The sequence below is a fragment of the Leptodactylus fuscus genome, chromosome 5, assembly GCF_031893055.1.
Source record: "Leptodactylus fuscus isolate aLepFus1 chromosome 5, aLepFus1.hap2, whole genome shotgun sequence".
Taxonomy (NCBI): Eukaryota; Metazoa; Chordata; class Amphibia; order Anura; family Leptodactylidae; genus Leptodactylus; species Leptodactylus fuscus.
The window spans coordinates 168,666,068-168,679,973 of NC_134269.1; the positions used below are offsets into that span (position 1 = coordinate 168,666,068).

At 40.1% G+C, this 13,906-nt stretch overlaps 1 protein-coding gene across 1 annotated transcript in view; it reads left to right on the forward strand.

Annotated features, from left to right (window-relative positions):
- The first annotated feature begins 853 nt into the window (after positions 1 to 853).
- Positions 854 to 13,906, forward strand: part of NSG2 (neuronal vesicle trafficking associated 2) — a 54,476-nt gene continuing 41,423 nt past the window's right edge. Inside the window, exons 1-3 of the mRNA XM_075274728.1 lie at positions 854 to 1,014; positions 1,268 to 1,419; positions 6,898 to 7,014. Of these exons, the coding sequence (XP_075130829.1) occupies positions 1,291 to 1,419; positions 6,898 to 7,014 (246 nt within the window). The 5' untranslated portion in view covers positions 854 to 1,014; positions 1,268 to 1,290. The remainder of the gene's footprint in view (positions 1,015 to 1,267; positions 1,420 to 6,897; positions 7,015 to 13,906) is intronic.

Consider the following 13,906-nt stretch of genomic DNA (forward strand, 5'->3'; position numbering starts at 1 on the left):
TTGATCATCTATTCATCTTCTATCTATTGATCATCTATACATCTTCTATTTATCTATTGATGTATCAATCATGTTTTATCAATTAATCTATCAACTGATATACACATCTTCTGTCACTCTATAATTGATACATTTTCTATCTATTGATGTATCAATCATCTCTACATCTTCTGTCCATCTTCTATTTACCTATTGATGTATCAATCATTTATACATGTTCTATTGATAATTATCTATCTATCTATCTATCTATCTATCTATCTATCTATCTATCTATCATCTATCTATCTATCTCCTATCTCTCGCTCTCTCTCTCTATCTATGTATCATCTATCTTCTATCCATTGAGGTATACATCATTTATACGTATTTTGTCTATGTACAGATCTATAAATATTCCTCCCCTCCCATTCCCTGAGCTATAGATCACCCTGTATCCTCATGAATCTGACACCTGCATTGTAGCATCTCCAGTCTCCAGCTGTCTAGGTTACATCTCTCCTCTGAAGTAGCCTCTTCCCAGGTCTCCAAGGAAACATGATGCAGATTTCTTATCCTGCTGTTAAACCACAGCACCCAGCACATTGTATGCTACTTGTGAGTGCATGGAGCGTGCATATTATGCTTCATAGTCATTAGTTATATATTATTAATGCCACAATAACGTTTACTATTAAAGATGAAGGAAATAAAAATTAAATAATCCTCTGGCATCTTGCTGGCTTCCCTGTAGGGGGCGTTGCTGGTTCAGTGCTTTTGTGTATGCATTGGTTTGAATAAAGTCTTGTAGTTTTTGATAGTGGACAGCAGATGGCGCCAGTGTACAGCTGACTAGTTGCGCTGCTCCAGCCTGAGTGCCGCAGGAAGCAGGTACTGCAATAGGCGCCTTATTCCCCTCTAGTAGCTTTTAGAAGCCGCTGTTCTAGGAGCATTGTCTGCATCAGCACCACAGACAGGGCTCACTGCTTCTCCTCCTGCAGCCTGGCCATAGACCTAGAAGAAAGACGTCTTATTGTGAGTATTGTTACCTCTTAGCAGCTTTGTATCAGAGACACTCCCTGGCTGCATAGTGCTAGGATGCCTGCACATACACATAGGCTTCTGTACATGCATGTGTGGCCAGCCATATGCTGTATGCTGATCATGTGTATAATAAAGGCACAGTGCATGATATAGTGTCATATAGTGTCATATATAGTGTTATATATATATATTGATGATACAGGTAGCTTATTCTATAATCATCCGGGCTTTCTCCTTTCACCAGGTCTGCAAACAGAGGAATAAAGGATGGTGAAGCTGGGGAGTAATCTGAGTGACAAAACCAGTAAGGAGCCTTCTGGTGAAGATGGATTTCAGACTGTGCCTCTGATCACACCCTTGGATGTAAATCATCTGCAGTTCTCTGCCCCTGAGAAGGTAATATTCTGAATGGATGTTCTGATATCCAAGGTCTAGACTCTCCTTTGTACCTTTAAATCCCATCAATCTGTCAGCGCCATTGCCTCCTCCATGCATGTGCCATTAAATAAGCAATGCATACATGTCAATGCTGCTCAGGCATGTCTTCCTTCCACATGATAAGCATGTACGGTTCACAGGGAACACAAGGTCTACCTGCATTTTCTATGCAGCTTGTATACTGGAGATTCAATTGGGCTGTATGGAGTCTTTTGGGAGAAGTTCATGCTATGAGCATTTTCATACTATAGATAGATAGATATTAGATAACAGTTTTCAGAATATTTGACTAATATCATTCATTTAAATTATTCAGAATAACTGGAGATACATCAGAGCAATGTGCTAATTTATTGCTGATGCTTTTACATATCAAAATACTTGTTCTATCATTTCTACTGAGAAGAGATGTGCTAGTCCTGTACCAAAACAGCAAACACAGACTATTCAGCTAACAAATTCTATTTCATTTTATCATCACACCCATAAAATATTCTCTATGCAAATAATTGATAACCTACAGTAACAGTGTAATCCATAGCTATATCTCCTGATAAGAAATGGGACAACTGCTAATCTGTAAAGCTGTTTTATAGCTTAATTTCATGTAAAATCTACACTGCGATATCACCTGAAAACACCATTGTATTATTGTATTGTGAATAGACTCTAGTATTGTGCTGCCATGGTATACTGGATGTTTATGGCAGGCAGAGATGTTTTTGGTCGTCATGCATCTCAGAATCCACTGCTCGACCACACAGCTAATTACATTTTGGCTTCCTGTAGCTACCACTAGAGGGAACCCTGGAACCTTCTGCATACACACTGGGTTCACATGGGCACCAGGCAGATAAAAAATAATATGTGAATTAGTCCTAAGTAAGTAAGTGCCTAAACTACACCTAGGGATTTTTGCAGGCAGAAAAGGGATTTCTGATTTTAGAAAATGGTGACATTTTGCTAAAATATGACATTGCTCTATGATTGGCGTGTTACTCCTTTTGGGATCTCTACCAGTCCGAACAATTAATGAAGGAAATGTAACACTGGTCTTCCCTTCACAATGGCAATACTGGACATAAGCTCTATAAGGAACTGTAGCCAACTAGATTCACTATAGTGGGGCCAGACTGAAGCTCCATGCAGAGTGGGTGGCTAGGAAACTGCCACACAGAGAAGAAAACAATGAAGGGGTGTTATGCTAAAAAATCAGTCCTAAGGATAATCCCAGAAATAACCTTTAGCTCTATGTCTATGCAATTTGCCGCTATTGTTTTTTTTAAAGAAAAACTGAGCTCTGACTGCGACAAAGATACAGTATTAATATTAGTCTGCACAAAATGGTGGAACAAAAACAGATTCATTGTTAAAGTTTTAACATTCAGTGGAAAATTCACTATCATCAACCCAAGAGTCCAACCTGCCATACTTATGGTCATTCAGGAATCTATATATTCAGGAGTATGGTATATCACATTTCCCTGGCCCTATGAAAGTGTGTCATTGGAGGCAGTGGTATATTTGGTGTGACTGCAGTTACACTTGGTGTTAGGTAGATATACAGAGGTTGCAAGAGTTACCAAAAAAAGTTTTTTTTGTTTTTTTTTTTTCCCTGAGAGAGCTCCACTCTTGTTTATGGAACGTGTGATATTGTAGATCAGCCCCATTCCTGCACTACCAGACACAACGCTTAGATATGAATGACAGTATTTTGGGAATTTTACACAGGTATATTGATATTTTGGCTTAATAGGAAGTTGTAAAAAAACATTTATTTTCTTCCAAAGTAGAATGAAGCTATAATGGGGTAGTATTAAGCGGTTTTAAACAGGTTTTCTACCAGTTGGCTTTGGCCTGAGTCATTCTGGCTAGCAAAGTTTAAGGATTTGATGGTTTTCACCCTTTAACCTCAACATTTCCCAGGTTACAGCCATGGAGTAAAAAAGACAAATGAAAAGCAGCGCTGAACTTGGCTAGGTTCAAAATTGAGTGGTCAACCTCTGCACTTCTTATAGTTATGACCCTTGTTGTTTAGGTCAGGCCAGAAGTAAAAACTAGAGAAGTATCACAGGTCCCAAATGTGTAAGCAGGAATAGTCAAATACAGTTAGTATTATAAGGGTCAATCCAATAGGAAGGGCAAGGTCAGACAAGGATCAAGATCCAGAATTCAAACAGAACCAGCAGCACCAGATGTTTCATGCAATAAATGGCACCGAACCCGTGCCCAGGCAAACTCAAATATAGAGCTGAGCACTTTAATTCCTCCACTGACAAGTCCTGCATGCCAACCACACCTTCTGATTGGCTGGGCAGTCGGACTCTGATTCTAGCTGGCCAGTAGTTGGCACTGTGGATGTGCCATCTGCCATCTCTGTCAATGCAGCGTTGGAAAATGGAGCATTGGCTGTAAGCAGAAAGCCTTGCAGGTAGGGCCGATTTAACCATAGAGCCAATGGTGGACTTGCATCGGGCCCTATGGTAGCTGAGGCCCCTTTGGATGGTGGGACAGTCCTGCATTTTCTGTCCCACTGTCATCAGAGTCCGGAGGACTGTGGGGGCAACCTGAGGAGGACATGACACTGTGGGGGCCATTCTGTGGGTGCAACCTAGGAAGTGGGGGGACATGACATTGTGGTGGCAACCTGAGGGGTACATGACAGTGTGGTGGGATGTGACATTGTGGGGGCAGTCTTGGGGAACATGATATTGTGGGGGCAACCTGAGGGAGACATGACACTGTAGGTGACATACTCTGGGGGCAACCTGGGAGGTGGGGGTACTATATTGTGTTGGCAAAGTGAGACGAACATGACAATGTGAGGGCAACTTCGGTGCAGGGTATACATGACACTGTGGGGGCATCCAGGCGAGTCGGGCATACAAATCTCTGGGGGCAACCTGGAGGGGGACATGAAAATTTGGGGGCAACCTAGAAGGGGGCACAATGGAGCCATTAGGGAGGCATTAGCCACTCAGGGCATTATACTATGTGGGGGCCATCCCAGGGGCATTAGTATTTCTGCAGGTCAGGTATTTCTAGGTGGTGATGATGGGGGGGGGGTCCCACTTATGAAACCCTTGCACAGAGCCCACCAATGTGTTAAAACGTCCCTGCTTGCAGGAACATGTTATATTACAGAAGCCATGATATATTCCTCTGTTGTCAACAGAGTAAAATGAAATTGAAGTTGTGGAAGGAAATGAGTATCATACAAGGTTGTCGCCACACTCGTGGTTGTAGCTTATTGCTTCCTGCTTTATATGTTTAGAGGAAAAGGCTCAGACACTGCTCTCTATTGGTCACATAAGGTAGTGCTGGAGACCTGAGCTCATAGCTGGACTCACTTCATTATTTGTAAACATGAATGTCTACTCTGTTAACAGTACATCTGCACTATCGCCATGTTTCATGCTATATTTGTGAGCACAAAGAGTAACTTTATTTAGATACACTGGCTGTCAATGCATTGGGGTCTTATAGCTGTAATAAATCCTCAATTACATATAATTCTTAATACATGGAATACATAAGAAAAGGAACTCGTCTCAGTTCTGGTATTATGAGTTTTAGATAAAATTACATAATAACCAGTTTAGATCAGTAGATTAGATTCTGCCCCTACCAATAAATCCCATATTTTGTTTCCAGTTATTCATACTTGTGGTCATTTAGTTAGGGGTAATGACAGCTTTGGGGTACCTACTTACCAAAGTGTATAATAAAGATACAAAGATCTATGTACAGTATTAGATCCATCATTTATTAGGGGAATGCACTATGTCTAGAATAGTATATGTTAATTTTTCTTATTTTGGCTTCAGAAGTGACCCTTGAACCTGGACTGGGCATTATATTGAGGCATGGAGAGCATGTGAATGGCCACTATTGATACATATAGAAGATGTGTCGTTTTTGCAATTTAATCTGTGAAGATCTTTGCTTGTATTTTGTGAAATATATACCACAAATATAGCTGTATAATCAGATTTTAGGTGTTCAATGGAGAAGAAACATTCCCCAGCAAAACCCAATTAATTGTCAATTGTTGCCTATTTTGCTGAAGATTACCTGTAAATTTCACAAGTCTGAATACGTTTTTAATAAAGCATTTAACTCAAGGTTTAAAATAAAAAACAAAACATTGCACCCATATTCCCTGGCACTCATGCTACACTTGGCCGCAGCGGTCATATGAGATGATGACACGCCATTGCCAGTGACCAGTTGTAGAGACAAACGGTTGGGGACCAGAGCAGCATTACTATGAGAACTCTAGGGGCAGTGCTAATCCCCTTAAGTGGATTTACTGTATATCAAGATCCATAGCAGAAATATTCCATTATGTGTGGACTGAACTTACCACCCCATTAGCCTCAGAGAAACACTTAACCCTTCATACTCCTACTCAGACGCTGCTATATCTACTGCTTTATATCACCAATCAGTAAGTCTGGGTTCACATCTGCAGTTGCCCACCGTTTGGGCAGGCTGTCCCCCATTCTGCTTGAAAAATGGAATTTTACATTTTTTTGGGCGGAAACTGGGCAGACCCTATTAAAGTCTATTGTGTTAGCTGGTTTTCACGGGTAACTGCTTTTTAAGTAGATTGGGTTGGTTTTTTTGGGTCTCCAAATGGATGGAAATCTGAGCACTAGTGTGAACCTAGCCTAAACTTGCTTAGGAACTTAGGAACAGTTCAGTCTGTCTAGGAGTACTCTTTCCCAAAGCCTAAATGCCCACTGGATATTATTGACTTGACAAAAACATAAGAATTCACTATCATTATAGAAGGGGGTTTCTATTCACTCCTTTGTTAGGTCCAAAATGCTTCCAAAACCACCAATTATGCCATGGGGACCTTTAATTGGAGAATCCTATCTTTGTGACCACAAACCAATGAAGTAATGCAGAGATAATCATCTTTTTCTGGATATACAAATCACTCTGCATTGGTGGTGGGCATGATTTCCCAGATTTGTGCAATATATCCCCTTTTGATATTTTCATCCTCTGTCTGCATCACGATTGTCTGTAGGCAAATCTAACAACTTAGACCCGCCCCAAAGCACTTGTTGGGTGATTTGCATATCCACAAAAAGATGATTATCTCCGCATTGTTTCATTAGTTTGCTGCCACAAAGGTATTTTTCTGCTCCTATTAAAGACACCTACATGCCACTATTATTAGTTTGGGAGGCATTGTAGACCCGAAAGACCCTTTAAATGTAAATCCTCTTCATTAACCACATGATGGCAGCCTGTCATGTTTTTATTAGTTGTCATATAATATATAGTTTATGTTATAAGGATTCCACCATTGTCTTTTTATCATTTTAAAATATACTTATCATCCTAGGGACTCTATTAAAAAAGAGGGATTTCTTGTGCAGTCCATCATCTGTAAAGTTCTAACAAGCTGATGTGTTTCAGGTGGTTGTCAAGACAAGGACAGAGTATCAGTCAGAACAAAAGAACAAGAAAATTAGAGTGCCAAAAATTGCAGAGTTCACTGTCAGCTTCACGGATGGGGTGACTGAGCGGTTAAAGGTATTGTATCCGAATTCCTCTCTATCATTATCTTAGTTCCAGTTGTTTCTCAGACACAGATGGGGCTGAAAATGTTTCCTTTAGTCTGAAATCCAACATGAAGCTTATTTTTTGTAATTACTTTAATAGTTTTTAAGTTTTTTTCCCTAATTGCAATACCTCTTATTAAATAAGAAAAAAAAACAACCTTCTTTCAAAATGGTTTAATATAATAAGCATATGTTTTTATTAAACCATGTACCAGGAATATTGGGGCAGCTTTGCTAATACTATGTGAAGTTACTTAGACTGGACAGCCCCCAGCATATTCAGCCTCCACCACCACATTATTGTGATAATCAACATATCTTTATTATGTACGTTACTTTTGAAGATTTGGAGAAAGATGACTTTGAAGTCTTATGCAAATTAGGTATTGGTGCATTGGGGGTGGGCCTTCAGCCCTGGGAGCACTGCACTTGCTGCTCAAGCAGGATGGCTGATGTCATAAAAATTGGAGGATCAACTCTCACTGCACTGGGTGGAGCAGACAAAAAGTGGTAGGGGTCTGAGTGGCAAGAGCAGTGCTCCAGGGAGATAAAGGCCTGCCTACAGTGCACCAAGTGCCTCATTTACTTAAAAGGGTATTCCCACATCGCATACTCACCAGTCTTCACTGCTGTAAAATCTTCTTTCTTCCTGGTTTCTTGCGTCATTTGGTGGGCGGGGTTTCACATGCAACCTGTTGTTTAGCTCTGCCCCCAAATTAGTGTGTAGCTCCGCCCACCACATAGCCTGATCCTATGGGGTGGCTGAAGGGCCTGTGATGTCATCAAAGGTCCTCAATATTGGACTATGAAGTACAGGCAGGAGCAACTCCATTCTGTGTTACATACAGAGACTGCCTGTCTCTGCCATAATGAACACAATTGAATTAGCTAGCCTGATAACTAAGAGAACAGAAGACGAGTTCAGAAATGAAAACAGCTCCTCTCCCCTATCTGAGTGCAGGACCTAGGTCATGTGGTGTAGACACAGGAATAGCTAGAAACACAGGCTGGCTCCTGTGCACTTAGCCCTCCTCCCTCCCCCCTGAGAGCAGCAGATACATCACTTGACTTTTGAGCAGATAAGTCAAGGGCTGTGTTAACAATGAATTGAATAAAGTAAGATAGTGGACAAACAAAGCAGTTTTGCTGAAGCAGTGTATTCAGGAAAAGTCTTACATGCACATTAACAAGCAGTATAGATAGGATCCTTGTGATGGGACAACCCCTTTAAGACTTCAACATTGTTTTTCTCCAACTCTACAAAAGTGACATACATGACAAAGGTATGTGGCTCACACTATAAGGAGCTCTGTAACATGGTTGTGGTATGGTTCTACCTGATTTATCAGAATGAGTAATGTTGGTTGATAAATTTGAAACATCTTTAGTCTGTCTAGCGTAACCTTACATCACGTATTAGTTGGCTTAGTTTCTGTCGAAAAATTCACCAAAATTAATTTGTCTAGTCTAATCCTGAATTGTGTGCTTTTGGCGGGTGTAAATGAGGCTAAATCTTAAGTGTGCTCAGTCATTTCTTTGTAAAATATGACTTGTGTCAAGCTTCCCCTGTCTTCATTTAGTGGAACAGGAAGCAGCAGCCGTATCAGCTTTCATTTACTTTATTTTCCTTGCCTGTCATTAATAGTCAGTTCCTATGAGAGGACATCCCCTACTATTTTCACAGTGCTTGATTTTCACTATGAGAATCAATGTAATGTGCTTTTACAGTATGAAACATGATCTGGCGTTTATTTGTTAAAGGATTACTATGGCATTTTTCAGTTTATTCATTTATAATCTGTAATGTTGTTTTTTGTTAAGAAGTCGATAGTGAAAAAATGGAGGTATAGTTCAATAGTGACACCAGTGTCTAAGTAAGTACCATATGTACAGCTGTATTAGACGTTAAAGTCGCTGACTTTCTATACAATGTTGTTGGTATATTGGTATGACACTATGTAAAAAAAAAGAATAAAAAAACAACAACAATCAGATTGTTGCTGCATCAGAAGCAAGTAAGAAACATAAGTAAGCCAGAGGTGTGTGCAGATAGGGGAGGTGAGATGTGAATAAAATCCAATTTGACCTGTAGAGAGCAAATAAAACGCAAAACAAGGACCCTGTTCTATCCAGACAGTATACCATCCCCATAAATAGTCCCAAAGATAATACAATAGTCAAAGATACAAGTCGGTCACAGGCACTCTCAACAGCTTCCTATACCTAAGCAATAAATGCAGCAAGGGCTGTGCAAGAGGATGGGGTTGTGTACAAGGTCAATTACACCACAAACCCTAAACTTTTTGGAATTTTGGAGGGCAACAAATATACTATTTGATTATAAGGCAAGATGGAGTTCAACAGTTTCCTCCACATTGCCCTGGGAAGGTGGGCGTCCATGATGGGGTGGGGCCATCCAATGTAAAGCAATGGCCTGTCTTGCTAAAAAACAAGGATTCCCAAGCATCTATTATTTTTGTCCACACTTTCGGCACAGACAAGTGGACCTGTGTTAGCGGATGGGATACTGACATATTTTTTGTGGACTGCAGATCAGTATTTGCAGACAGTGAAGAACACTACAGTCCTGTGCAGGATACCTGAGGTTACAGACTACAAACAAACCTGTATGTATTTTGATCTGTGGTCACGTTATGCCACCTTTTTGCCATCCCCCTCTTGCTAGACAACAGACAATAGAAACGGGGACTATTTTAACAACTTTACAGCACCCCTTTATAGATTTAACAAGATTTAGCCAAGGATGGGTATCTGTGTAACGTAAAGAAATTGTGGAATGTAGGAGCCTACAAAATAATTTTCTTAAATAATGCCTTTGCTTAGCATCTAAGCTACTGATACATGTCTGAAGTTAAATGTATGAGCAAATATTCTTTGCGGTGCCTTCCAACAAAGATAAGCAAAATTTACTCTCCTATTGCCAAGCTAATTCAGTTGTGCTAAAGGTAGACAAAGAATGACTTATTATTAGCCATTATCCGTGCTTGCTTTGTCATGTCTCTGTACTTTTTATGTTTTGTTATACCTTTGTTCATCTCCCTTTGTACTGACTGTCACAACATTGCGCATTTCATTCTTCAGAAGAGTGTTGCCAATCTTCTCCTATTATCTACCATTATCTACAATTTTAAGGATTTCAACAAACCCAACATTAGCAAATGGTTTCAGGCTTTCCAAGGATACAAAGTGCAAGGATCCTCAATGCATTATTTTCTTTTTCATCAGATTTTTTTTTTAATGACTTGCTAGTGTTCAGCAATATCCAGGCCACCATCTTATGTTCACCTCTTGCCGCAAATTTACTTTGTACTCAAACAGTCTTGCAATTATACAGTCAAATGCTTAATGTAATTGAGTCATTACTGGGAAGCTGTGTTTAGTGCAGCGCTGCACTTTACAGGTCATTTCTTTTAAAGTTTACCATTTCCGGATGACTCAGCTTTAAAGTTAGAATTCCTTGTTGATGCTCAATAAAACCGTGGTCAAATAATTCAGCAAATTTAATTATGTCAGAATTGCCATTTGAAGTGGATCCATCAGTTTAATATTCTGTCCTATATAAGGGGAGTATTTCTTTAACCATAGGGCAAATGATGGCTCTGCATTGCATCAAGCAGGATCATACCTACTTTTCAGGTGCCAACCCACTGTTCTTGATACGGGTCACAATTTCAACTCTCTATCTGCAGCAGGGAAGTGTCATGAGTGCTGAGCTGGAGACTTCACTTTTAAATAAAAATGAAAATCATGTATCTAGAATTACTAGAAAATATGTCCAAATGTAATAATTCATGTATAAAACAAAGATTAGAAGTGGACAGAATATGGTATTCTCTGCTGAAGGACTGTTGACTGATGATAACTGATGTCTTTGTAGGTTACTATTGGTGTAAAGGTTTGAGTATTTCATGTACGGTAAGAATAATACAGAGGCAGCAACAGGATGAATGGCTATAATTATAGAAATCATCAACAGGCTATTGAGAAGGCATGGCAGGATGCTCTGGAGATGCACCGCTCTTGTACTTGCCAGAACTCAAAATAATAGCTGATACCACAAGGCTGAGATTACACATTCTCTTTTGTAGTACAATGACTTTAATAGGAACTTGTGTTTTTTCGCTTGACTCACTAGGAAAAAACCCTTGAAAAGGCGGCTGATGTTGGACCCACCATTGGTACACCGAAATCTGTCAGAAGCCACAGCAAAAGTATCATTATATGGTGACCATTCAGGTGAATGGCCATTCATGTAATACACTGTCTACCAATAAGTATTTGGTAGTATAGAAAAACAACATTTATTCCTATTCAATAGTTGGTAGAACCCAGCAGATGCTTCCTTACGGATGTTAGTGATCAACACAATACTCCCGGATGCCTGGTGAAACTCCTGGTGTATGTGAGCCATCGGTTGTGTGCGGTTTCTCTGGCCAGCACTCCTCAGTCTCTATCTCCCAGTTTTGGGGGTCTGCTGAATCGGGGCACATTCCGACAATCACCTTTCACCTTCCACTTTGTAATCATATAGGTCACTGTCGATATTGGGTAATTCAGTTTGCTTCCTATGTCCCTTAAGGATCGACCATTTCTGTGGTACCCTACAATTACCCCTTTCTCAAAATCGGACAACTATGCACTTTGTGGCGTCTTGCATGCGACTAATGCCAATGCACTAATGACGTACATCACGATCACAGATATCTTCATTTGAATGTGTGTCAAAATACTCATTGGTAGACAGTGTACAAGAGCAGCTTGAGTCTGCCAGAATGCTTGAGTCCTCGCAGATGGGCTCTCCATTTTGCCTCATAGAGGGGAACCTGAGCAGGTAATCCCTCTCTATGAGGGGAGCATATAGACAGGAGTTGTCTTCACGAGACAGTCCATTTAATAGTAAAAATAATAATGACTTGAAACTGGCATGTGAGTTGCACATAGTATTATTTTATGCCATGTTTTCCTCCTCCTCCATCTCCTGTCTGCACACCACTACAAAATTTTAGAACTATATTATGGTTATAAACCTCAGGTCTGATGGCTCAAAATGACAGCATTGATTCCTATGATGTATGTTTTTGGTGGAGATGGAATTCCTTCAACCGTCCTTGCCAATCCCCTAAATCCCCAAATACTATGGTCATGGTCTCTATATTTGATAAAATGTCTCTTGGTTATATGATAAAATGCTCAACATGCAGACATTTCCCATAATCCAACACAATTTGGACTTGTCTTAATCCAGTGGGATGTCTGGTATGCTCCATTGAGCAATGGTTACTTTTGCTGCCAGAAAAATATAGTGGGTCATATTTATCAATACAAGTGCCACATTTTTTGCATTGTTAGAAGTGGCTGAAGTCCATCTGTGGATATTTTTGTGAGAGTCACAAGGGAACGTATACCATTGCAGCATTACCTTGCATTCCCCTTCCATCGGTGACGAATTGATGGATCATTTAATCATCCTGTAGGGCATCTCAGACAATGGGAGGGATTTTGCCAAGTTCACTCTCCCATTTCAGCAAATAAATGACATTCATCTTAGTAGCAAAGGCATACAATCATATTGGTAATATGCCAGGTCCTTACACTTTTACTGTTACGTAAATCCTCCTTGTAATACATTTTTGGTGCCCATGTCATAACAACCTACTCCTATCTCATGAATGTGCTGCATGGGCACATTCTGACACCCAGGCCCTGCATATTGGTCAATAGATAGGGGACACTGTTTCATAATGGGGACTGACGATTACAGTGAATGGAACTGATGCCATCTGTATATACAAAACTGAGGGGTAGACAGCCAAATAAGGGAGTGCAGTAAGTCACATGGAACCGAAGCCCAGTTCACATCTGTGCATGGGTTTCTCTTTGGGAAGACTGCTTTGGAACCCCCGAACAGAAACCTGATCTGCATAAAAAAGTGGTTACCTAAGGAAACTTGCGGACCCCATAAACTATAATAGGTTCCGTGTGGTTTCTGCTCGGTTTCCGCATGCAAAATACGGAGAGAAAAGTGCTGCTTGCAGGATTTTTCTCTCCGCATTTTTCATGCGGAGAGGAGAACGGAATGGCCCAAATGCAGATGTGAACTGGGCATAAGTGTACCATGCTGGCATGCCAGAATACCACCCCACAAGGTGGCTATCTTCACCCCTCCTGCTTTCCTTCCATTCCAACAACTTGAATGAAAACAACCTGGACTAGTACAATGAAACATTACGGTTATTTGCCAGCAATCGTCCTCATGAGTCAGGAATTTTGTATTCATAGGCATAAGACAGTGAAGATCTGCATAGCTCATTTACTTCTGTAGTACTCAATCTGTTACAGTACATTTTATTACCCATTCCTTCATTAAATGTTCTCTTAAAAGTATATACACTTCATCATGTATCTAAATGACCCATATCCGATACTGTACTTAATCAAAATATATGGCGTTTTGTGGCATAGTTAGCTGTAGTTCTGAAGTGTTTTATGGCTTTATATTAAACGGCCTGTGCCAAGAAACCCGCTAACATTAGCTAAAGCTTCATTCTTTTCAGCCGCTTTAATATAGTATTAACTAAGTAAATGTCACTTTCTGTGCAGTGCCAAGTTCACAGACTGACATAAAGGATAAAATATCAAGCTGCAAGTTTATTATGGAAAATCTTACAACATCTTGCTGCCATTGTTTCATCATTGCACCTGTTTCTGACAGCAGGACAATGGTCCTAGACTTTGTTCAGTGCTTCATCTTGAAATGTAAAGATTGAGAGTCCTCAGTAGTTTATACCTTTTTAGTGCCTAACAAAAATGATGACAGATTGCAAGCTTTCAAGACTACTCAT